This window comes from Lampris incognitus, chromosome 13 (assembly GCF_029633865.1).
Source record: "Lampris incognitus isolate fLamInc1 chromosome 13, fLamInc1.hap2, whole genome shotgun sequence".
In the NCBI taxonomy this organism is placed as follows: domain Eukaryota; kingdom Metazoa; phylum Chordata; class Actinopteri; order Lampriformes; family Lampridae; genus Lampris; species Lampris incognitus.
In genome coordinates, this window is record NC_079223.1 from 14,388,415 (window position 1) to 14,414,577 (window position 26,163).

Sequence of the window (26,163 nt, forward strand, 5' to 3'; positions counted from 1 at the left end):
ACACACCAAATTCCCATAGTCATTCATCACTATGGAAAAGACCCGAGAATACAGTACTGATGTGCCACAAAAGGTTGTTGAGCTGTAAAAATCAGGAAATGGTGATAAGAAAATCCCTAAACAGTTGAAAATGCCCATTTCCACTATCAAGGCAATAATTAAGAAGTTTGAAGCAATTGGAGATTTTGATAATCTGCCTGGAAGAGGACGTATGTAGAAATTGACCCCACGCACAGTGAGGAGGATGGTTTGAGTGGCCAAAGAATCTCCAAGTATCACAGTTGGAGAATTGCAGACATTACTTGCCTTTGTGTCAGGAAGTCTCCAAAACTACGATCAGACGCCACCTACATAACCACAAGATGTTTGGGAGGGTTGCCAGAAAAAGCCTCTGCAGTCATCAGTTTGCAAAACATTCCTCGAACTTTCAATGGGACTGATTTTATTGTCGGATGAGACCAAAATAGAGCTTTCTGACAACAAACACAAGAGGTGGGTTTGGCGTAGACAGAAAGACCGCCATGCAGCAAAGTACCTCATTCCCACTTTGAAGTATGGTGGTGGATCTTTGATGTTGTGGGACTGTTTTTCTTGCAAAGGCTGTGGACAACTTGTTAGGATATGCGGTATCATGGATTCCATCAAGTACCAGCAGATATTAAATGGGCGGCACGGTGGCCCAGTGGTTAGCGCTGTCACCTCACAGCAAGAAAATCCTGGGTTCGAACCCCGGGATTGTCCAACCTTAGGAGTCATCCCAGGTCATCTCTGTGTGGAGTTTGCATGTTCTCCCTGTGTTTGCAGTGGGTTTTCTCCGGGTGCTCTGGTTTCCCCCATCATCAGAAAGACATACACTACCGTTCAAAAGTTTGGGATCACCCAAACAATTTTGTGTTTTCCATGAAAAGTCACACTTATTCACCACCATATGTTGTGAAATGAATAGAAAATAGAGTCAAGACATTGACAAGGTTAGAAATAATGATTTGTATTTGAAATAAGATTTTTTTTACATCAAACTTTGCTTTCGTCAAAGAATCCTCCATTTGCAGCAATTACAGCATTGCAGACCTTTGGCATTCTAGCTGTTAATTTGTTGAGGTAATCTGGAGAAATTGCACCCCACGCTTCCAGAAGCAGCTCCCACAAGTTGGATTGGTTGGATGGGCACTTCTTTGAGCAGATTGAGTTTCTGGAGCATCACATTTGTGGGGTCAATTAAACGCTCAAAATGGCCAGAAAAAGAGAACTTTCATCTGAAACTCGACAGTCTATTCTTGTTCTTAGAAATGAAGGCTATTCCATGCGAGAAATTGCTAAGAAATTGAAGATTTCCTACACCGGTGTGTACTACTCCCTTCAGAGGACAGCACAAACAGGCTCTAACAGGTACTATTTAATGAAGATGCCAGTTGGGGACCTGTGAGGCGTCTGTTTCTCAAACTAGAGACTCTAATGTACTTATCTTCTTGCTCAGTTGTGCAACGCGGCCTCCCACTTCTTTTTCTACTCTGGTTAGAGCCTGTTTACCTCATTACCTCAACAAATTAACAGCTAGAATGCCAAAGGTCTGCAATGCTGTAATTGCTGCAAATGGAGGATTCTTTGACGAAAGCAAAGTTTGATGTAAAAAAAATCTTATTTCAAATACAAATCATTATTTCTAACCTTGTCAATGTCTTGACTCTATTTTCTATTCATTTCACAACATATGGTGGTGAATAAGTGTGACTTTTCATGGAAAACACAAAATTGTTTGGGTGATCCCAAACTTTTGAACGGTAGTGTACATGTTAGGGTTTATACTACTGTCTGTGCCCCTGACCGAGACATGGCAAGACGAACAAGAGTTGGTCCCCGGGTGCTTTATGGCGGCTGCCCACTGCTATTAGCTACACAGCTAGGATGGGTTAAATACTTAGAGGAATTTCCCCATGGAGATTAATATAATATATAAAAAAAAAAAAAAAAACTGATCGCCTCTGCCAGGAAGCTTAAACTGGGCTGTGGTTGGATCTTCCAGCAGGACAATGATCCAAAGCACAACTCACAATTGACACAAAAACTGTTCATTGACCACAGAATCAAGGTTTTGCCATGGCCATCCCAGTTCCCTGACCTGAAAACCTGTGGGATGAGCTGAAGAGTCCACAAGCAAGGACCTGGGAATCTGAAGGATCTGGAGAGATTCTGTACGGAGGAATGGTCTCAGATCCTTTGCCGTGTGTTCTCCAACTTCTTTGTGCATTATAGGAGAGGACTCCGCTGTTATCACAAAGGGAGGCTGCACAAAGTATTACATGGAGTGCCAGTAACTGACACATTTTTCAGGAAAAATGTGTTTCATGATATTAATTTTTTTCCTTTCAATCCTTTTACTTCAATTACAGGTTAGATTTTTGTTAATATTTTGAGTGAAAGATCAAAAAGTTAAACAATTAACTCTGACTTGACTTGACATTTTTTTCATAGCCCATTTTGCTCATATTTATCAAGGGTGCCAATGTTAGTGGAGGGCACTGTAACTAAACAAACACCCAAGGTTCTACCAAACTTGAGCATCACTTTAACTGTCACGAGTTTCCTTACCATTGGTGGTTTAAGTGGATCGACCTGCTTGGACTGTGGCTTGGTTCGAGGAGATCGCCTTTCATTCGAAGCAGGAAGTGGTTCTTTCATCTCATCTTCTCCCCTTTCCTCTTCCTCCTCCTTGGCTGCGGGTCTGGGTTTGGAGGACCTTCTAGCTTGAGTCATCTTCTGTCAAGAGATAATTTGCTGCCAAATTAATTTTCCTAGAAATATCAGCAATGTATTGATGAGTTTATTTTTCTGTTGCTAATGCACTGTACTAGTGGCCACCTCATTAGTATGTTAAATTCCACAGTTATATTGGGGTGGTGACGCATCCCCCAATTTGACTATTAACTTCATGTTAATATCTTCATAAAATGACTTGTGACCCCACATTTGACTTTTGAACCACTTTTAAGAGAATCCCACTGTCTTGTTCTCGTCCACTTTCAACTTTCATTGCTACACACTTAAGTTTTAAGTTTTCTTGAGTGGTCCTTCTTTTCAGCATTTGATATTAGGTAAGCAGCGACGGAAGGGAACTGCTCCGGAATTTAACATTAAATAAGGGTAAAATTGAGCTGATATGAGCAAAATCCGTTATTCCTCTGCTTCCCCTTAAGGCCAAACATGTTATTTCTAAGCCCCAAATTTCAAACTAACAGAAAAAAGTTATTTTACGATCCTTAATTAAGAGCAGTAATGTGAGTTTGATCAGTAAACAGCTATCTGTGAATACTGAGAAAATATATTTCTATGATGAAGGTGACAAATGAGTTGTCAAAAAAAAAAAAAGGGCATCCAGTGTCTTTTATCTGCTGTGACATTTACTCTCCTCCTTGCTAAACCAGCAGTAAATGGCCACTTCTGTTTAACTAGGGATCAGACTGGCCAGCACTCGGGCATGGAAATGAAATGACACAGAAGTGAGAGGAAACAAAGTGCATAATTGAAGATGCACGCTGACCCTCTGCCCTTTGCAAAGTGTGTGTCATTAACGTCTTCAAATCGGGCCGTTTTGAGGGCAACTCGTGAAAAGCCCAAGAAGTCAAGTTGGCCACTGTCAGTAAGGACTGAAGTGATTGTGGTGAATATCAGAGGAAGCACGGCTCTCCTCTCCAAAGTCGAGGCCGCCATGCTGCCAGCTGACACGCTAGTCTCGGGGCCAGTGGCAGATTAACCCCTGACCTCCAGCACTGTCACTTCTCCCTCTCTAGTCCCGTTGAGGCCAAACAGGATTCTTCTCACCGATTTTCTGTCCCACCAATGGTGAATGTGTATCTGGATATATTTCGTGTTAAATATTTTGTCTGTGTGTGTGTGTCCTGTGAATAAATTTGATTGGACATCTGCTGCAGACATTCTGTTCTGTAAAAGTGGTTGAAGTCCAGTGGAAGATCAAACAGGGTCCTGGCTTGTTTTTTGTTAGTAGGTTTAATGGTGGACAACACGATGATAAAAAGACAGTCAGACCTATGAACTCAATACAGCGATCACATCCATGCAGGCTTATGAGACCACTACAAGTGGTCATTTTAAGCTAAGTTCAAGTTTTATTGAATAAATGTAATTAAAATGGATAACCCTAGGTGTGAATGTGTTGGCTCTGTGATGGACTGGCAGCCTGTCCAGTGCGTCTCCCCCCTGCCGCCCATTGACTGCTGGGATAGGCTCCAGCATACTGCGACCCCGATTCGCTCTGTGCACAAGTGTAGTGACGAACTTTCGCTTTTGTCATAAGTCGGCATATCAGTTTCCTGTTTACTTCCCAACCCGCTTCAGTCACTACAAACAACAAGATGAGTGCTGTACGGAAAAGAAAGAGGTACAATGTGAGCGATTTGTACAAGTTTCAAAGAACTGCGAGTGGCTCTATTGAGCACTGCTGTGTGCCACTTTGCTCAGCTTCAAGTCGATATAATGGCGATTTAAGCTTCCACCACTTCCCAAAAAACACCAGCCTTTGTGCGCAGCGGCTGCACAAAATTAGGAGGATGGATTTTCGTTGACCCAACACACCAAGGTATGCAGCCGACATTTCGAGGATAATCAAATCCTCACTACTGCTAAGGGTAGACGGATTTTAGCAGCAAGCTCTGTCCCATCATTGTTCGAGTGGAACAACTACACCAACAAAACACGGGCCGGTGTTTGGGAGCGCTGAACTCGACCATCAAGTCCGGAACCTGGCACGGAGCCTGAGGAGGACATTGAACAACCTGTCCTGATCATAGTCCCGGACCAAGACTATGGGGCGAGCTGCACCGTGTGTGTTGACCAGGAGCAGTATGAAGATATGTTGAGGGAAATCAAGGAGCTGAGACAGCAGCTCCAAATATATCATCTAAAAAACTCATTTGAACTCCAGCGGTTTGCTTTGTCGCCAGAAGACATCAGATTTTACACCAGGTAAGAAATCTACAATCAACCCATCAAGCTAATAGTCGTAAGATCAACATCTAGTCTAACTGACTGCATTAAGTAATTACCAGTGTTGGGGAGGACAGGTCTCTCGTTGCTGTTGCTGGTTGTTGGTAGGACAAAGGACTTCCGGCTTGAACCTTGCCAAGGGCAGAGTCAACCAGAGGAATGTCACAGCTGATGCCCATGCTGCAGATCATCGGTGCCTCAGCTACGGGGAAATCCTTATACACATCTGTCACCTAGGGATGTAACAATATTGTTTAACAATATATCGCGATATCAGACAACCACAATTATAGTACCGTAAACTTTCCCTGTACTATCATGCCCACAACATGTTGCGCATTATGCATGGCGCCGCACACCACTACATAAGTTCGTAATGGAGGACCCTTGTGTAAACGTTCTCATATTAGTTTCAGTTCAATTAAGTATTTGTTTTTCTTCAAAGCAGAATACTTTTGTATTTTTGATAGGCCATAGTACGTTTAATTAAAAGGGAAAAAAATGTAAAATCGTGAAATATCGTATACCGTGATATTTCGGTTGCTTTCGTATCGTACCGTATGCTGTGAAATTTGATATTCTTACGTCCCTGCTCACCTGAAGGACAGAAAGATCAGGTAGATCCCCATGGAGGCCTTTGTAGAGTGTGCTCCTGTGTGGAGCGTAAAACTTATAAGTGGCATACACATATTTTCATTCAAACATTCATGTAGCATATTGTAATAAATCTACAATATTCAGCTTTTACCTTACACCCCCTGTTGTTGCTCTACACTTTGGTTTAGGAGACAGCGCAGCCATCTTATCTGCAGGGCCTGGCTTCATACCCTATCAAGTTAGGCAGGATATAGTTTAGAAAACATCGCCAACAGGTGTAAAATTATAGTGCAACAGGTTAGTGTGCCTTTGTTCTTGACTTGCCAAAGTTCTGGGCTTGTGTCATTGCTGTTCTCCCTTAGGACAGCTTAGCACAGGGGGGACCACCGGCACCTTCAGCAGTGAGTCATGTGCTGACTGGAACAGCAAAGCAACACAGTGGTTGCATAATGCTGTTCCAGCCACATGGGACTGGAATCTTTCAGCGCCACCAAGTAAAATGTCATAGTAAATACTTATTTATCTTAGCTTGTTTCATTGTTTAATCATTATTTTAGGACACAATCTTGGTTTTTAAATAATTTCTAATATTATTCTATAATCACAGACCAAATGTTATGTACTTCTGTATGTTAGAGTGTGTTGTATAATATGTCAACTGCGCTAGATCAAGATCCATAATCATTTTCATTTAATCATGATAGCCTAATAACTTTAACACCAGATTGCACCTTAAATGAATGACTAAGTTGAGGTAAAACATAGCTATTAACACTCATGAGCGGCACAAGAACACATGCAAAAAGAACTGATGACCAAAACATGAACAAGAACGCATTATCCCAGTGGCCGCAGAGGTGGAAAAACCCGGTCCAGAAAGTAAAAAACCTAACTGTGTCTTTACGCCACCCATGTACTAAACCATCAGATTGCACTGATTAGTTTCCCAAATCAGCTGGTTTAATACATGGATGGAGTAAAGACACGGTTAGGGTTTTTACTTTCTGGACCGGGTTTTTCCACCTCTGCCAGTGGGGACCAGCTCAGTAAACTTACCTGCCTACTCTAGCCACTCTTTTCATTATGTACAGATTTAAGAGTTACATTAAACATGTAGGAACTCAGCTGAATCCCCAGGAACATCAGCAACACCGGGTTATTAAAGTAACAAGCTTATAATGGTTGGCTTATCAGTCTTAGCTTCATCATACACTCATGAGGCTTTTCTGATTTTCTCATGGACCTGTAGCACAATGCCCTGACAATCACTTCACCTGTGCCCTGATCTTTGTTAGAAACTGACGAGAGGGGCAGAAAGTTAGTACAGTTAGTACAACAACGAACAATTTGTGTTTCAAATTAAGAAACACAAGCTAACATCGTAAACAAACCCAAAGTTATAAATTAGCACGTCGCTAACTAATGCTAGCCGGTCGGCCAGCAGGTTAACGTTTAATACCACATTATCTACTTACCCTCGTAGTTGTGCAGATAACTCGATATGTACAGTTTTGTTTTTTTTGGGGGGGGGGAATTTTCTCCCCAATTGTACTCAGCCAATTACCCAACTCTTCTGAGCCATCCTGGTCGCTGCTCCACCCCCTCTGCCGATCCGAGGAGGGCTGCAGACTACCACATGTCTCCTCCGATACATGTTGAGTCGCCAGCTGCTTCTTTTCACCTGACAGTGAGGAGTTTCACCAGGAGGATGTAGCATGTGGGAGGATCACACTATTCCCTCCAGTTCCCCCTCCCCCCTGAACAGGCGCCCCGACCAACTAGAGGAGGCGCTAGTGCAGCGACCAGGACATATACCCACACCCGGCTTCCCACCCGCAGACACGGCCAATTGTGTCTGTAGGGACGCCCGACCAAGCCGGAGGTAACACGGGGATTCGAACCGGAGATCCCCCGTGTTGGTAGGCAACGGAATAGACCGCTACGCTACTCGGACACCCCCCGAATCCCTTTTCCCGCTTGCTTCTGGGAGCAGAAGAACAGGCATCAATGATACGGTGGACATCGTTTACGTTTATTTTAGGCAGATATTGGAGACATCTCATAAAGATTGACATTTTTAGGCGATGCGGATGGAGACGGGACGTAAACAAGGAACTGGTATGCCGACTTGTGGCGAAAGCGGAAGTTTGTCACTACACTTGTGCACAGAGCAAATTGGGATAAGCGGCTTGGATAATGGAAGGATGGATGGAAACTCTGTTTTACTGGATGTAACCGACTGACTGGCTATTGTAAAAACATCAGCTGCTTCAAACAGGAATTTAAAAACAGATTAGGTTACAGCTCAGCCTTGTCTAAAGTACATTTGTCGTAACAGTATAATGAATGTATAACACTTTTTATCGGCTGATTTCAGGAGCAAATTTCACAGCAGAGATGACCCATTCAGTTACATTGGAGTAAGCAAAGAAACTGCTTCGGCTTTGAAATATATATTTTTTTTATTTCTCATATAAGAAAGACCTCAAATGGTCACTTAAAGTGGGCTGTTTGATCAAAATAACCGGGCTATTTAAACAGCGTTAGTATGGGGATGTTTCTGCCTGGCGACTTTTGGTCAGTATAGATGTTTTCCAGCATTCAGATCACCAGTGGAGAAGAGACAAAGAAAGATACTTCTGTAATTCTGTGACTTACACCGATGAGTTTTGTTGGTAGGAGCTGACTTTTAAAAAGTGGAGTGCAAGCTGCTGATGTCAGAAAAGACCAGAACGTAAAGAACTGTCGGCTTTGGCCCGAAACAGATTTTTAATTGATTACGTGAAGGAATGGACGATAGGTCCTTGGGTTTCCTTATGCTCTTACTTTGTCTCCGGAGGAAGGACTCCGTGTTTTGGATGCTGTCGTTCCCCCTGAATGTTCCTCATTTGGCTTGGAGAAGTCGAGTTTTCCCAGGTCTCTGCCAGCCAACAGCTCCCTGAGTCTCTGGTAGTCCGGCCGCTCCTGGTACCCCAAAGACCTGACGTAAAGGAGAAATCTGGCCACCTCATCTGCAAGACACAGGAGACAGACAAAGAGAACAAGATTCTTTTAGGGGATTTCACTGTGAACGCTAACTCTGAGTGCTAAAATAAAAAAAAGAAGTGTTCCTATACATTTGATAAGATCCATTACTGTCACACAACACTATAGAACAATATGATTAAGGGCGTCCAGGTAGCGTGGTGGTCTATTCCGTTGCCTACCAACACGGGGATCACTGGTTCGAATCCCCGTGTTACCTCCGGCTTGGTCAGGCATCCCTACAGACACAATTGGCCGTATTTGCAAGTGGGAAGCCGGATTTGGGTATGTATTCTGGTCGGGGCACCTGTTCAGGGGGGGGAAACTCGGGGGGTAGCATGAAGTGGCTGGCGACTCCACATGTATCAGAGGAGACGTAGTAGTCTGCAGCCCTCCCCGGATTGGCAGAGGGGGTGGAGCAGAGACTGGGGTAATTGGCCAACTACAATTGGGGAGAAAACGGGGAAAAAAACACATATATATATATATATGTGTGTGTGTGTGTGTGTGTGTGATTACAGAGCGGCACGGTGGCGCAGCGGTTAGCGCGGTCGCCTCACAGCAAGAAGGTCCTGGGTTCAAGCCCCGGGGTAATCCAACCTTGGGGGTCATCCCGGGTCATCCTCTGTGTGGAGTTTGCATGTTCTCCCCTTGTCTGCATGGGTTTCCTCTGGGTGCTCTGGTTTCCTCCCAGAGTCCAAAGACATGTAGGTCAGGTGATTGTCCCTAGGTATGAATGTGTATGTGCTTGTGTGTTTATGTCGGCTCTGTGTGATGATCTGGCGGCCTGTCCAGGGTGTCTTCCCGCCTGCTGCCCAATGACTGCTGGCATAGGCTCCAGCATCCCCGTGACCCTGAGACAGGATAAGCGGTTCAGATAATGGATAGATATATATGATTGCAGGGTTCCCACGCTTCCTGGAAAACCTGAAAATGTCCACACTACTTTTCCAGTCCTGGAAATATTACTGAGCTCATTGAAACTTGTAAAGTTCAGTTATGAAATTGTATTTTTACCTGCTGACACTTCGTATTTTTAGCATAAGTAACTGAGGTCTTCATATTTGTCTGCATGTTTTTGTGTATTGAGATGTGACATCAGTGTGTTCAGTCATGGTACGTCGCTTGTTTGACACGCTGAATGTGAGACAAGTCCTACTGAATGAAACTGAGGGTCACAGTGCTGAGTAGTAGCAGGAAATGTACCTCAACACAACAGGGAGCAAAAGGCACGTGCAGAGGGAGAGGAATGCCGTGTGTGTGTGTCTCATATATCTAGCCACTTTGTGAATCACACTAGCTGGATGATGTGCACAAACGGTACAACACACACACACACACACACACACACACACACACAGTTATTTGATGCATGCTTTGGGTCTTATCTGTGGCGGGCAGCCGGGGACCTTGTCAGCACAGGAGCGGGAGAATCAGCCGCCGGTCTCCACCATACATCACACACTAAGCCCTAACACAGGTGTGACCCCTCTTTGGAAGGAGGAGAGATAGCAGACAACAAACTTTGAAAGGCGTGTCAGCAGGATAGCGCTTAATTGGAAGAAAGTTATTTTGGGGCACGGCGGCTCACCCGGCTCTGGGACTTCTGGCAGGACGAGGGTTTGGTCTCTGTCTGGTCTCTGGTTGTCAAATCTATTGTCAGAGGCTAATCGGTCCTTAGGCATGCCGTTGTAACAAATCATTCCCTGGTACGAAGGCCCGTTCCCAACACTTGGGTTCGCTTCTGTGATTTTAAAACAAGACTTTAAACGCTGGGATGCCTGGAAACTTCCGCACGGAGAGGGACATCGCTATTAACATGGAGACCCGGAAAGAAGCTGGGAAAACTGATGCATGTTTAAACCGTGTTTTAGCAAATAATACCATCAAATACTCATTGTCCCCGTACTGATGAGTACCAAGCAGCATGGATAGCACTTTCTTTGTAAATCGGCAAACGATTTCTTTTCTGCCGTTTATTCCAAAATCAAATCAAAGCTACGTTCTCACATATGCATTTTTACTGGGACAACCGTGGTGAAATGTTTTAGACCTACACCATGCAGGTCTAAGTAGACGGGAAGTAAATCCATAATCAGGTATACAAGGAAAAAATATAAAAAAACGTTCCTCCCCAATTGTGTCCGGCCAATCACCCCACTCTTCCGAGCCGTCCCGGTCGCTGCTCCACCCCCTCTGCTGATCTGGGGAGGGCTGCAGACTACCACATGCCTCCTCCCGTACATGTGGAGTCGCCAGCCACTTCTTTTCACCTGAGAGTGAGGAGTTTCGCCAGGGGGACGTAGCGCGTGGGAGGATCATGCTATTCCCCCCAGTTTCCCCCTCCCCCCTGAACAGGTGCCCCGGCCGACCAGAGGAGGCGCTAGTGCAACGACCAGAACACATACCCACATCCGGCTTCCCACCCGCAGACATGGCCAATTGTGTCTGTAGGGATGCCCGACCAAGCCGGAGGTAACACGGGGATTCGAACTGCTGATCCTTGTGTTGGTAGGCAATGGAATAGACCGCTACGACACCCGGACAAAATATAATTGTAGAATCCAATAGGTATGTTCAAATAAATATTGATATATATACAAGGAATATTGGATAGTTCATTTACTGTGCAGATGCACAGTAAATGTAGGTGCACTGATATGGATGACATTTGACTCATACATACATATATACTTTGATATAGATGTCCACGAGTTATTAATACTGTTAATACTAACAAGTATACCCATGCTTACAAAGTTGTATTGCATCACAATTGACATACTTCCTTTCAATTTAAATTCAGATGTAAAAAATTAAAATCAAATGTTAACAAAACGCAACTTCTTTTTTTTTTATAACTTAAAACCTTGGGTTATGGGTTCTGATGCCAAGTCCTAAGGCAATAAAACTAGAAAATCTGAAAATGACTGTAGGATTTTATTCATTTTGTATATTTTTTGTGTACCTTTGATTTGATTCATGACTGAGACAACCTTTCAGACATGTTGTGTAAAAGCCGTAATTCCCTTGAGGACGCTCTTTACAGAGAGACTTGGTACTTCAGCGACGCCTGTGGCTATGCTCGCCATTATTCGTATCAATGTTGTATCTACAGGCAAAGTTTGAATACTCTCTCAAGTGATGTTATGATATCCTAAAAAGTCCTGTTTCGTGGATATACTTTTAACTATTGTGTTTATACACATACATGGATTTATTTGTATGTGGAGCTCGACATGTTTTTAAGTGCATAAGGAACCGTGGGGTGGGTGGGTTCGGCCCTAGGACGGTCTCTGGCCAGTCTGCCCACCCCACATCCAGCCTATTTTAAACTTTTCTCCCCCTCCATGAGCTCCAGGAGGGGACCGGGCCATTTGGTTAACCCACCCGTGAAAGCCTCTCGTTGGCCTTAGTGGGTTGGAAATCCCAGCCCCGGTCATAATTTCTACATCTCTGAATGTCTGAATTTAAATGGTTTGAATGCTTTACTGAGGGAAACAGACTCATGTTTTCAGCTTTTCTAACACACCGGGCTTCGAATAAATGCATTTTGTTGTACAATTTCTTTGGATTACAAGAGGGGTTGGAGCCTTCAAAAAATTGCAGTAGTGAATCACAACATTTATAATATAATATTTAACAAACTGCATTATGTATCAAATCGGCGCTAAAATATTTTTATGTGATCAGGACCATGTGATCTAGCCTTGGCTCTGGCCTTTTGTGACTTGTGCCGTCTTTGTGAATCTGGTCTGGTGTTCTTGTTCCACTGAGGTTCTTCTAATTCTCTCATTCCAGGTTTAAACTGACAAAATGTGACACACATCTGGTTACACTGAGGACGCCTTGCCTCGACCTTGGCTTACCTGTGCCGACTCCGCTCACCGACAGCTGCTGGACTGAGCCTGGCAGATTATCTGTCAGCCTGAGAGAAGCGGAGGAGGAGGAGCAGATTAAACACTGAAGGAGGAAGGGACAGTTAAGAGGCAGATACTTTATATGGAAAGAATTCACTGAAAGAGTGGTCTGAATTGAAGCCAGAGCAAACAGCGCTACGGATGTAAGACGTCTCAGCTAGACACACCGACGGTCTAAAGCTCTCCTACACTGACAGCTTACTGACAAGGTCTTAGACCGCCATGGAGGGGAAAACGGTGGCAGACTGAGATTTTTCTCTGAGGGAAGAGTTTTGGAAGGCTTCCTTGATGAGGTATTCCAGTGAGGTGGGCCTTGATTTGCCCATGTATGTGGTCTCTTGTCGGGAAAAAACCCTTTCGAGTCAAAGCCGTGAAAATTACCTGCATTAGCATCTTACTCCCCTGACATCTGTGTTATTATTCTCATGATTATTATCGTTTTTGAGAAAAATAAAATTGTGTTCATATGTATTGCACTTTTTATGAGAGTCACAGTGTTAAAAAAGTTGTCAGTTTCATATGACTGATGCTAATGTTTAATGTTAATTTCAGTTTTTTGAGGATATAACATATCCTCCCACCAACAAACAGATATGCTAATTACAAAACATTTACCTTTAATTACCATCCTGAAGACAAACGTTTCATTACACAAGACCCCATACATACAGAAAACGGCAGCTGTTTCTAGGTTCTGATTGGTCGTTTGGAATTGGAAGCCATTAAACAGGTTTTAATTAGACCAACGCCACATTAGCAGACCTTCAGAGGTCAATGTGTTGCAATGTTGTCATCATGCTTTGAGATGTGGATGTTGAAATATCAAATAGGTGTTCTTTTGCTTTGAAAGTTTAAAAACTGTAGTGCTTTACCAAATATCTATTCATCAGTCATGTTTATGCAGTTTATAATATTTCAGACTGCTGATGGTGGATCTTGGACAGTCACATGACATGACGACGCTCTATGTCGCCATTCATTTGAAAAATCAGTTTCCGTCACTGTTTATCACATTTTCTCTCCATCGAAACTTCAACTTTTCCAACTCAAGCGTAAGAAAAAAAAATTTTCTAATATTTTAGCAGTTGTTCAAAACTGTTTCTGTTAACATTATGAGCAACTTCAAGTTTTGCATAAAACACGTTGACGGAAACAACTATTATACTCGAGTCTTGTCTCTGAGGAAGCTGTTATTTGTTCTATGACTGCGTAGTTTTGTTCAGGTTTCTACTTTGTGTTACGCAGACCCACAATCTGCTAGAGATTAAGGGATTCTTATTTTCTTTTTGTGTAAGTGCTGTTCCAGTGAGTTGCTTCACTTGTGGACTGAATTCAGTGCGTGTTATTCTGCGTCCACCTGTTTAACCAAATCCAACTATTTTATAACTCTGCTTCCATCTTTTCATTTCTATTTTACATGTTAATCTTTAAAAAATTCTCAGTTGTATTAAATTCTGTATTGCTTCTTTCATTTTTATGGCTTATGTAAAGCACTTTGAATTGCCTTTGTGTATAAAATAGGCTCTACAAATAAATGTGCCTTGTCTTGCCGTTGTCACTTATTTATTGGATGTACGTTTGTACTGTATGGCACACAATGCATTTCTGAATTAACAGTAAACCAGTAAATAGACAGATGATTTGAGTGTCTTCCACAAGTTTTACCACTTGCGGATGTGGTGCAAGGGGTCTACCGGGCCTTGGCCTCCTGGACCAGCGTCGGGTTCTGGAGAACAGAATTCCAGGGAAGATTCCCGCAAAGCCAGTGTAGCAAACAGAAGCCGAGAATCTGGAGGTCTCCACGCCTCGAAGGAGCTATGTAAATAGAATAGAATACTCTTTATTAGTCATTTTGTAGATACATACGAATCAGGAACACTTCGTTTCCCCCATCCCACAGCAGTGCAACACAAAGACAAAAACACATACCCAAAAACTTCAAGAACACATACTATAACACATATATCTAAATTAACACATATATCCAAAAAAAATTTTAAATTAAAAATCACTGTCCAAGGGAACGGACGCCAGCCAGGATGACTGTCGGAACTTCTGCTTTGCATGGGCTAGCAGCAGTGGCGGCTGCTGACCACAAGTTTTGGTGAAGCAACCATCCAACCCCGCCCCCCTCCATTATATTTTTAAAACATCCCTCACTGTATGTGTAAAAACAACAAATCGTGAAGCAGGTAAGTCCCAGCATATTGTGTCAATGACCTTTTATTTAAAAGACATGACTGACATAACAATCTCTGTGCTTTGATACAGGCACTTCTATTTGATGCAACAATTTAAAAAAAACAAGTAGACATTTCAGGTTAGGAGTTACTTGGACTTCTGACAGTAGTGGATTATCTGACAGGGAGGAGGGCAGAAGGAAGGGTCTGCTGGTCTTCTGGTGCTTCTGTGCTGCAACTAGAGACATAAAACATAGATTAGTTCAAGTAAACTCTTCACCTTAGTTAGATTAGAAGCATAATAAAACTGAGTCACCCTGATGAAGGCCAGTGCTACTTGAGTCATGTATTGGCATATTAATAAAGGCTTTTTAATTTTTTCTTCCTCAAAAGTGCCTTGGTCACTTCTTTTTTTTTTGCATAATAAAATTAATTTGAAACAATAATACTTACCAATGGTAAGAGCTGTTGGTTCTTTGCTAGGATAATGCTGAGAGCATGGGAGGGGACTGAGCTGGTCTGGACTGTGCTTCACATGAGTGGAGGGCCGAGCTGGACTGGACTGTACTGCAAACACCAGGCGAGGTCACCGCCAGACTGCCCTCGGTGTTATTGGAACTGCCAGTCTGCATGGGCTAGCTGTTAGCTTAGCCTGCCCCACTTCCGCGTCGTCAGACCGCCCTCGGTGTTTTCTCCTCAGTTGCAGCTCCAGGCAGGGCCCTGGTCCCTGGGCCCACAAGACGCAGCAGACCAAGCTCTACCAGCCGATCCAGCGTCAGTTCTCCCAGCCATCAACCGAAAACCCAACTTAAACGCAGACGTGGACAAATACACTGCATGGACGGTACTGGGTGAGGCCGCCGCAAACGTGAATTCATGCCGCCATCTTCCCACAGCAGTAATGGGTGAGGCTGCTGCAAATGTGAATTCGCGCTGTCATCTTCCCACACCGGAAGCGGAAATCTGAATTTGAATGAAATTTGAAATGACATTTACCCTGCATTTAATCCATCCTAGCTGTGTCGCTAGAAGCAGTGGGCAGCCGCTGTGCAGCACCTGGGGACCAACGCCAGTTCTTTCCATTGCCTCGGTCAGGAGCACAGACAGGAATATTAACCCTAAAATGCATGTCTTTTTGGTGGTGGGAGAAAACCAGAGTGCCCGGAGAAAACCCACGCAGACATGGGGAGAACATGAAAACTCCACACAGAAAGGACCTGGGATGGCCTGGGGTTCAAACCCAAGACCTTCTTGCTGTGAGGCAACAGTGCTAACCACTGGGCCATCATGCCACCATAGACATGGTTATATATCTGAGATGTGGGCAGAACAATACAAAAAAATACATTACAATAACTACTGAATCACAAATCTTCACTGGAAGTCAATAGAGGCTGGCCGTTCAAAATCCATCCTGAGAGACCAAAAATCAATGTCCACCCTGAAGGAGGGCCTGCCTGTGCCTAATACAGCCGAGTATCGCACCGGTCAAACAGTGGATGAAAATGATAACAGGTACAGATTTTTCCCAAGTCATACTGGTTCAGTTCCTCCTTCAATAAATCGGATATTGGTTGCCTGTGTTCTGATCCAGCTGACCACGGAGTAAGCCGTGCAGTTGGGGTTGTAAAACCCACAAACGTCTGAGTCCAAACTACTCCCACATGTTACCGGAGTCGACCTCAGTGTCGGTGTGTACAAGACGAGCTGTTAGTCTCTGTGGACACTGGGACCTGACAGCACTCAGACCTACAACTTACAAACAGCTCATATTTTATTGTTAAAGTGGTTTAACAGTGCTGGAAACCGTTGGCGTAGATGGGGTGGAACGGGGTTCTGGTTTGAACCCCACCAAAATATTTGTGTCGGTTCCAAACTTGTAAATTTATTGTGGTATATCATCTCAAAGTCAAATAACACTGGCCTTGTTTTACATAGCCCACAAGCTCAGCTCATAAATATTAAGTTTAATAATAAACCAATCATATGGCTTAACCATCCTCTTCGTCTGAGAGACATACATTTTACCCCATCAGGTTATTTACCTTGACATCGTAGTTTTTTTGTTGTTTGGTTTTTTTTTGCTGCCATCTAAATTTCCAGGTGGCCAATGAGAATGATGAATAAAGTTTGTTCACTCTGAGACTTTACTTTTACTAACAGTGACCGCGAGAGTGAGAAAACAACAAATAAGTGACTTTTTCATGCCTCTGAAAAAACCCCCCAAAACAATTGACAGCAGTGCTGTTTTCTTTTTTTAGCTACCTATGCTTTCCTATGGTACAGCAAAATATCCTACCGTCACGTATCATGTAACCCAAAACTAAACACACCACCAATCTCATGTTATGTTACATGGACGACGATGAATTTTTTTTTCAACCCCTTCCAGAATAAATTCAGAGCAGGAAATGCTAAACAAAATCCTTTGATACATATAATCTCTACAAGAATGGAATAAAATGGATAAAGAAAATAAAAATTCCCCTTCTCTCATAACCAAAACTTCTTAGTTAAGTAGATTTGGTTTTGTGTACTGTCTCAGACCAAATAAACATCTTATTAATGTAAATCTGCATCTGCAAAAAAATAAAAACAGTGTTGTAAATGTGAAGCACAACTGCCTGAGTCCAAGACTTGGTGAGTTTGTGTCCTGTGGATTTAGTCCGTGTCCACCGGGTTTCCCCTCGTCAGTATATCAATGAAGGAGTTTCTTTACATGGCTGTCCATAAGGGGCTTTACTTTTAGAAAAGCAGATAAATCCATACAGCTGAGCCGCTTTCTGTCACTTACAATGTGTGATGTGTAGGAAGGAAATGCAAAGCACATTATTTTAAGTTGGGTGTCTGTAGGGATGCCGATTTAATGCCAAATTTGCAACTACGATCTCAAAGCTAAGATAAAAAAAAAAAGCCTCAAATATAAGTTAACTGGGAAAATTGCACATATTGATTGTTAATTCAACTAGGGGAAGAGAAAAAGGGAAGAGAAAAAATAGAAAAGTTATTTTATCAGTCAAAGTAATAATAATAATAACGTATTTATACAGCACTTTTCTAAACCAATGTTACAAAGTGCTTTACAAAGAAATAAAGCCAGACAAGGCAAAAATAAGAATAAGACCAAATAAGTAAGAGTAAAAATAAAAACAGTATAAATAAATAAAAACAAATGTCAAACATTTGTAAATGCTTTTTTAAAAAGAAAAGTTTGAAGACAAGATTTAAAGAGATACTTGCATCAGAATCCGACTTTTCCTGTTGTTAATCGCTGTAAGGAGTGTGGATGTGATCGATGAGACAAATGGTAGCCCTAAAATCAGAGCCGGCCCGAGGCATAAGCGAACTAAGCGGTCGCTTAGGGCCCCCGCACCAGCAGCCCCCCCCCCCCCGTCAGTGGTCTCGCCACTTGCCTTTTCTTTTTTTTTTTGTGTGAAGTGACGACAGAGCAGAAAGGGGGCTGTCACCAGTGAATTTCTCGTTTTTCAACGGCAAACGGCAAGCGGTTTAGCCCCAGTGTTTAGCCCACCCAGCCACACCCACACGACCACCCTGAATTTCAGTAGCCAATAGCTATGATCTCATAAAACCACACCTACCTTTCAGTTGTAATTCAAACCACCCGTGTTAAAATTGTGCTCAGAAACAGCATGAAGGTGTCTCTTTAAAAGAAGCTAGAGACTTGGTTGTCTTAGTTCAACAGGAAGAGAGTTCCATAGTGTGGGAGCTCTGACAGCAAAAGCCCAATCTCGCTTTGTGATAAACCGAGACCTGGGAATAACCAGCAGGGCTCCATCCGTAGATGTTAACGCTCGAGAGGGCACATACCAGATGAATAAATTAGAAATGTATGTAGGAGCAAGACCGTTTAAGGCCTTAAAAGTAAGCAGTAAAATTCTAAAATCAATTCGAAATGTAGGGAGGCAAACATAGGAGTGGTATGGTCATGCCTCTTTGTCCCGACAATTGAGCCGAGCAGCGGTATTTTGTACCAACTGCAGACGGTGGAGGGAGCCCTTGCTGATACCGGAATAAAGTGCTTTACAATAGTCAAGCTGAGAATAGATAAAAGCATGTCCAACTTTTTGTAGATCAGCAATTGATAAAAATTACCAAATTTTAGAGATTACCTTGAGCTGGAGAAAGTATGACTGAACAACATGTTATATTTGATTATCAAAACCGAGGTTAGCGTCGAATAATACCCCACGATTCCTAGCAGCCTGCTTAAGATTACCTGACAGACCACCAAGATTAGTACCAAAAGGCCTGATGGAATTTGGCGGACAGAACAGAATGACCTCATACTTGTTGAATTTACGAATATTTTGGGACATCCAGGATTTAATGCCAGAGAGGCAAGTTGGGAGATTTGCTAGGCTGCTAGGATCTGTGGGTTTTAGTGGCATGTGTAACTGAGTGTCATCAGTATAAAAACGGTAAAACACATCATGGTTTTGAATAACCTGGCCAGGAGGCAGCAGGTACGTATATAGAAAACAGAAGAGGGCCAAGAACTGAGCCTTGACAATGCTGCCTCTAATTTTACTCAAGCCTGTGATGAGAGCCTAAGCCCTTTTACCCCAAAAGGTTTCCAAACTATCAATGATTCAGTCGCATCCAAATTCAAATGAATATATTAATTGAAATCAGGTGGCTTAAGTATTTAAGACTAAACAAAAATCAGGTTTAAAGTGGGGGGGTAAGCGATCCTGGGTAGAAGTTAGCGAGAGCTAGCTATACTTTGAAAACATCCTGCAAAAGAATCTGCCCCCTCACTTCTGCCTAATGCCGGGATCAGACTACACGAATTCAGCCCGATTTTGACATGATTTTGTCATCGCTGACCAGCATTGAACCCGATTATAAACATCAGGGATGACGAATGGGCGTCTTTACCCCATGCAGTGTGACATAATTGAAGAACGGAGATGTGGCGACTGGGATGCCCCACATCAACCCGACAAAAAGTCTAGCATGTCAGAATTGTTTGCATTTTCCTGCTGAGTTTGACAACTCCTATGAAGTGTTCCTTGACGTTGACCAATGGGATGACAGAGTGCACTCTGGTGCACATATGTAAACATGGCAGAGAGAAAGCGATGCTGCTACTGCTTCTGTCAGGAGGAATGACGAAACCAAGGAAAGGTTTATTGAGCAGTGGCAACAATACCCCTGCCTTTTTGACGTTTCCTCGAGGGAGGACCATGACAGAGTCAAAAAAGATAAATGTTGACAATGATAAATGTTAAAATGGTGAGATATAGCAGAGGCACTTCAGCAACTCGGTGAGTAGCTGGTTAAGGTATGCTAGATTATCATTCCCCAGTAGGCATTAGCCGCAACAGTATCCAAAATCATTTTTCTTTTATTTTTCATTTCGGAACACAAGACCACCAGCATCACTCATAGCGGTTCTGTAGCTATGATTGACAATTTCTTGACCCTTCTCCTTGACGACCGATGAAGTTGTACAAGATACTGAAAGGCAGCGTATGATCATTGGTCGGGGTCATACTTGTAGTGTTGCTAGTCTCCCGGCAAAGACACAGCAAGAATTTATGGCACCATGGTTTCCTAATCTGACACGGTGACCATCACGAAAGACAAAAATATCATGCAGTCTGATCCCGGCATAAGAGCCTTGTGAACATGCAGACTGATAGACAGAAGATAGGGACCAATGGAGATGGTGGCTTGCAAAGCACTCTCCTGATTGGCTAATGAGCAGCAGAAGAGAGAAAATGTCTGTTTACAGCGTGTAGGGCGGCCGCAGAGACCATCTTTATTTCTCACTGCATCTACTTACACATAGCTGTCAGGACGTAAAAAAGGTTGACCAACTATTATAAAATATAAAGTGTTCTAAGACATCAATACTTATTAAGGTCTTTATTTGTATAACTGACTTTAAGACCAGTCAAGGTTTTGAAAGGACCTGCACGAGTTTCACATGGTCTGTCTATCTTGCCTGGAAAAGTTAAGCATCCTGTTGAAGTTCTCCAGGTTTTCCGTCTTGGCAAACAGCTTAGATTGATAAAACCTCCTACAGACTAGTAATATGATCATATGGATCGAAAATAAAGCAGTAATTATCGGCCAAAAACAAAAACTAGAAATGACCGATGGTGAGTTGGACCATGCTGAAACAAACGTCAGACCACCTGTGAGCTCTTTTTTATGAAATGAAAGTAAATGCACGTGTGTGTGTGTGTGTGCGTGTGTGTGTGTATTTTATCAATACTTGCGGGCCAGGTCCATCTAAAAGGGTCGAGCCCTGGGAGTTTTAGTGGCTCGATACTGTAATGGACGCCTCATGTCAGGGGAGAAATTACCTATTGACCAGCTCCATCAGAGAGGAGAAATCTCCTCCCTGAGCCACGGTCGGCATTGATCCTTCCCTCAGCCTAAAACTCCGGATAAAAACAGACACATCACTGCCGGGGACAAACAGACTACAAGTACTGGGAATGCGGAAATCCGCTCTCAGAAAAGGTGAGATATGATTTGTTATTACTGCAGTGGAAAAACTCAGATTAGATTATTGAAACAGGTGGATGGCTCTAGAAATGATAACTAAAATCTAGCTAACAGCACCACTGAATGTCCAACTTGTAAACTGGATGTAAGTGGTTTAATATGGCAATATCGAACATATTATGAGGATGATGATAGGAAATATATTGTACCCCTAACCCAGGCAGTATTAACGCTGTGCTAAAGACATAAAGTACGTTAACAGCACGCGCTCGACACAGAAGCACATTTCAGCTGGGAGAAGTGATGGAGCGCCGCACAGTTTTAACTCCAACGCTTTTTAATTCTAGCCCAGCAAAAGGCACATAAACAGACCCTTGACTTGACTTGGTTCAGAGATACCGCCACAACACACGCTGGCAGAAATACCCAAACACTGTACGAAAACAGGAGGAATCGCTGAATCTCAGGTGGCCATGAATGGCAGTGTTCTCATAAACAAAATGTAAAAAAAACAAACATCTGTAATCGATCATTGTTTGGGTGATGGCAGACAGATGCTGAGGTAGATACGGACCAAGTTGGAGGTTCTTCTCAGCTCTGACGGAAAGCTTTTCCCTGACTCTCAAACCTAACATCGTAACATCTGAACAGATAACATCAAGTGTTTGGTTGTTTCTATCTGGAAATGGACAATTAAAACATCATTGGTGCCCCTACAGTCTCTCTTGTCTTTGGGAAAAAGGTTGACAGCAGTGCTAACAACAGCACTTTTCATATTTGAATATCATATAATATCATTACAGAACTATATACATTTCCTGTTTGTGCTGTTACAGGCAGCACATGATATGTGCCATCTGACTCGATGTTCTGCTTCTGTGTCAATGTGTGTTGGGTTTAGTATATGGATGTCCTCCTTCAGAAGTGCCCAGACCACTGCAGAAATGACCCCATGAAGACCACTGTTCTGTTTCGTTGATCCATTTTGTTCAGTTATTTTAAAGGAATTACTTTTGCGAGACAAAAGGTTTGCGTGACATTGGTTCTATTCACCAGAGACAAAGAAGTATCAAGTGGCAATTTTAGATTCATTTGATTGATCCTGGTATCAAGCTGTTGTAGACTTCATCTCGACAACCTTTGGTTGTACAGACTTCCCTGCATACTTGTACAGGCTTCCCTGCTCCAGTGCGCTAACAGTTTGTCCTTGTAGGTGTTGAGTGTGCATTAAGTTGGCCTCCCTATTGTTGTAAATAATTAATTACAGAGCTCTTCATTGCCGTCAAAAGCCGGCTGAAGGGGAATATAGACAGAAACATTCGCGACATTTGCACTTGAAGAGCGACTGCGACTCTGCAGGGACGTAGTATTACACTGATGAGCCAAAACATTAAAACCGCCTGCCTAATATGCTGTTAGTCCTCCATCTGCCTCCAAAACAGCATCAACTTGCCGAGGCATGGACTCTACAAGACCCCTGATGGTGTCCTGTGGTATCTGGCACCAAAAAATTAGCAGTAGATCATTCAAGTCCTGTACATTGCAAGGTGGAGCTGCCATGTATCGGACTTGTCAGTCCCGCACATCCCACAGATGCTCAATCAGAGTAAGATCTGGAGAATTTGGAGGTCAGGGCAACATCTTAAACACTTCATCATGTTCCTCAAACCATTCCCGAACAATGTGTGCAGTGTGGCAGGGCGCATTATCCTGCTGAAAGAGGGCACTGCCATCAGGGAATACCATTGCCACGAAGGGGTGTACCTAGTCTGCAACGATGTTTAGGTAGGTGGCATGTGTCAAATTGACGTCCACATGAATGGCCAGACCCAGGGTTTCCCAGCAGAACATTGCCACACTTACACAGCCATCCGCGTAATCGGAAAAAAAAAAAAAAAAAAAAAAACAGGACTCATCGTCACCAGGCGACCTTCTTCCACTGCTCCAAGGTCTAGTTCTGATGCTTATGTGTCCATTGTAGGTGTTTTTAACTATGGACAGGGGTCAGTCATCATGGGCACTGACTGGTCCGCAGCTACGCAGCCCCATAAGCAGCAGGGTGTGATGCACTGTGTGTTGTGACACATTCCTCCATCATCAAAATGTTATGTGACATGTGCCAGAGTAGACCTTCTGTCGACTTGGACCAGACGGTTTAGCCTTCGCTGCTCTTGCGCATCAATGAGCCTTGGGCACCCAACAGCCTGTCACCGGTTTGTCCCTCCTTGGACCACTGTCAGTAGGTACTCACCACTGAAACGCCCCACAAACCTTGCCATTTCAGAGATGCTCCGACCCAGGCACCTGGCCATAACAATGTGTCCCTTGTCAAAGTTGCTCAGGTCTTTACTCCTGCACATTTCCCCTGCATCCAACACATTTACTATGACAACTTACTGTTTGCTCACCATCTTACCATCTAATCTACCCAGGCCTTGACACAGCCCCTTGTTTGGAGATGATCAACGTTATTTTGTTTGGGCTCACTGGTGTAGCTAAACAATTAGATGCTTTGTATCATGTAGTTAATGTGTCTATACACTCAGGTAGTCCACAAAAAAACCCAACTTTGCATTCATGAGCCTGCATGAATATCCTACACACACAAATATACATTAGGCCAAACAGAAATACAGCGAGGCAATCCTCAGCGCCCTCACACAGCTAATGTGCTGGTGGCAGGCCGGCAGTGATGAAGATGATGATGAGGTTGTTAGCAATTATCTCCTGTTGTTACTCAACTTCCCTAAAGCATGCCACAGTGTTGCACTATTAACCTTCCCCATTCACAGTCCCCTCATTCTCAGGCAGTCCTCATTCCCAGGCCGCCAACCGGATGGTTATAATTACTCCGTTAAGCTTTGGCGTTCCGACGACTCGGCGCCCACCAGTCTCACCATGACAGCCTTTCAAACGTCTGTGGAAGGAGTGGTGCCAGCAGGTGTGCATGCTGAGACTATTTTATCCCTTCTACCTCCTTTTTGTAAAGTTGACTGAAAAAAAAAAGCTTAAAATTTGAGGGGTCAGTAAGCAACGGATTCCTTTACGTGACAGTTTCCTTCAGGTCAGTTGTTGACAACATGATACTGTGGAAAAGGTGATGTGAAACCATTTATTACAGAGAAGGGGAGAGAGATGGAGAAGTCCAAGTCTGTCTGTGCTTGTGTGTGTCTATGTGTGTGTTAGTCTAGCGTTCTGTATCTTTCCTTCAGATAGTAACTGTCCTAAAGGTGTGTGTTTGAACTTGCATTGCTTCCTAGAGTCTTCAATGAGAGCCACTGCAAAAAACCAACACACGCTTTTCATGGAGGAAGATGAAACATCAGCATTATCAGTTCGGGTGCACCTTTCCCCTCCTTCCATGATCCTATTCTATTAAAATCGACACTTTTTTAAAAAACTGATAATAATCCCTGACAGGACATCTTTCGCCTCTCTTTGTACTTATCGACTGGTCAATAAAAAAGAAAAAACCTTGCATGGCGATTAGGAAGTCCAAGCCGCGCTTGCTGGCGATATCGAACTGGTGCAAGAGCGGAGTTGGCTGGTGCGTGCGCGGGGCTCTGAGAGGTTATCAGCTGGCCGGGCCGCTCAAACCAACCATCAAAGCCCTTAATTAATGGGGGATGAATACACGATGCAGGTTATGACTTCAGCTAATTAGAGAATTGTTAAGCGGAGACGGGGGCCAGTGATTTCAGCCGGGCGGGCCAGGGCTGGGGAAATCGATGGGCAATGAAGGGAGGGAGCATGTAGGCAATTTGCCAGTTAATGTGTTCCCAATATCAGCTCAGGAAGGCAAAAGGGTAGCTGCGGCAAAGGGAGACGCCTTTACATATATTGACAAACAGGTCAGCCAAACTGAACAGAGACCGTGCAAAATCCAGGTAATCTAGGATCGCTTAAGACTACCAAATTAATGGCAAGAGTGGCTTCTCATAGTTTCAAAGAGACCCAATACAACGCTACAAATCTCAGTCTACTGCAGTCTTTATTTATCTGATACAGGGCTGAGACGGACAGCTCACCGACTCCATTGTGTGCGTCCAGACTGGTATACTCTATGGTGCCGTTGTGGCCCTTCTTGGGGTTTTCTTTGTATTCTTTGTGGACTCCATCAGGACAGTACCTATAGGACAGGCCATAGTCCACCAGGTAGACCTACAGCAAACAATAAATAACACATCATGCCATCATAGGATACTAAATTCCCAGGTTAAGTAATCTGTCATGTCACAATAAAGATGTACTGACTAAACTTGTGTCTCTGCACAGAAATGAATATGCAAACTAGAAAAAAAGAAGAAGTACAGAACAGATCATGGCGGGTATTCACTGGATAAAGAAGAGTTGACTGACCTTTTCAGGGTCTTGGTAACCCAACATCACATTAGCAGCTTTTATGTCAGCATGGACATATTCATTATCATGGATGTACTCTAACACATCCACCTGGATAGGACAAAAGGATTGAGCGTGCGTGCGCGCGCACGCACACACACACACACACACACGCACGCACGCACGCACGCACGCACACACACACACACACACACACACACACACACACACACACACACACACACACAGGTTAAAAAAATTCTATGGACCAATCAAATAGTTCAAATAGCCAGATGCAGACTGATTGAGTCATAACTTAAGAAATAAGGTGGGATAGACTAAACCCATCATAAACTCTGTTGTTTAAAAATCAAACTTGAGATGACTAGAGGTCAAAGTGCCCTGGCTCTGACCCAGCTGGTTCTATGTTCACGGTACGGCTTCTTTTTTTTTTGTTAAACCTTTATTAACCCAGGTTAGTACGCTGAGCACGTGCGCTCTTTTTCAGCAACGCTCTGCTACACAGTCACACAGTTCCACATGGGAGCTGCCCAGTACAACCACAGTCTTTACTGCTGGCCACTGAGCAAATCCACAGGAGCAGTTGGTTGGGGGAGTTA

At 43.4% G+C, this 26,163-nt stretch overlaps 2 protein-coding genes across 4 annotated transcripts in view; one reads left to right on the top strand and one right to left on the bottom strand.

The window, feature by feature from the left end:
* The window catches only part of fancl (FA complementation group L), a 49,640-nt gene extending 35,416 nt beyond the window's left edge, over positions 1–14,224 (top strand). Inside the window, exon 15 of the mRNA XM_056291759.1 lies at positions 12,424–14,224. The gene's annotated coding sequence lies outside the window, so the exon portion shown is untranslated. The remainder of the gene's footprint in view (positions 1–12,423) is intronic.
* The window catches only part of vrk2 (VRK serine/threonine kinase 2), a 44,189-nt gene that overhangs the window by 2,795 nt on the left and 15,231 nt on the right, over positions 1–26,163 (bottom strand). For all 3 annotated transcript variants that reach the window (XM_056291756.1, XM_056291755.1, XM_056291757.1), the window contains exons 7-15: positions 25,562–25,654; positions 25,231–25,363; positions 14,237–14,357; positions 12,492–12,550; positions 8,425–8,609; positions 5,750–5,829; positions 5,599–5,653; positions 5,061–5,234; positions 2,590–2,757 (exon numbers count right to left, since the gene is read on the bottom strand). In XM_056291756.1, coding sequence (XP_056147731.1) covers positions 2,590–2,757; positions 5,061–5,234; positions 5,599–5,653; positions 5,750–5,829; positions 8,425–8,609; positions 12,492–12,550; positions 14,237–14,357; positions 25,231–25,363; positions 25,562–25,654 — 1,068 coding nt within the window. The remainder of the gene's footprint in view (positions 1–2,589; positions 2,758–5,060; positions 5,235–5,598; positions 5,654–5,749; positions 5,830–8,424; positions 8,610–12,491; positions 12,551–14,236; positions 14,358–25,230; positions 25,364–25,561; positions 25,655–26,163) is intronic.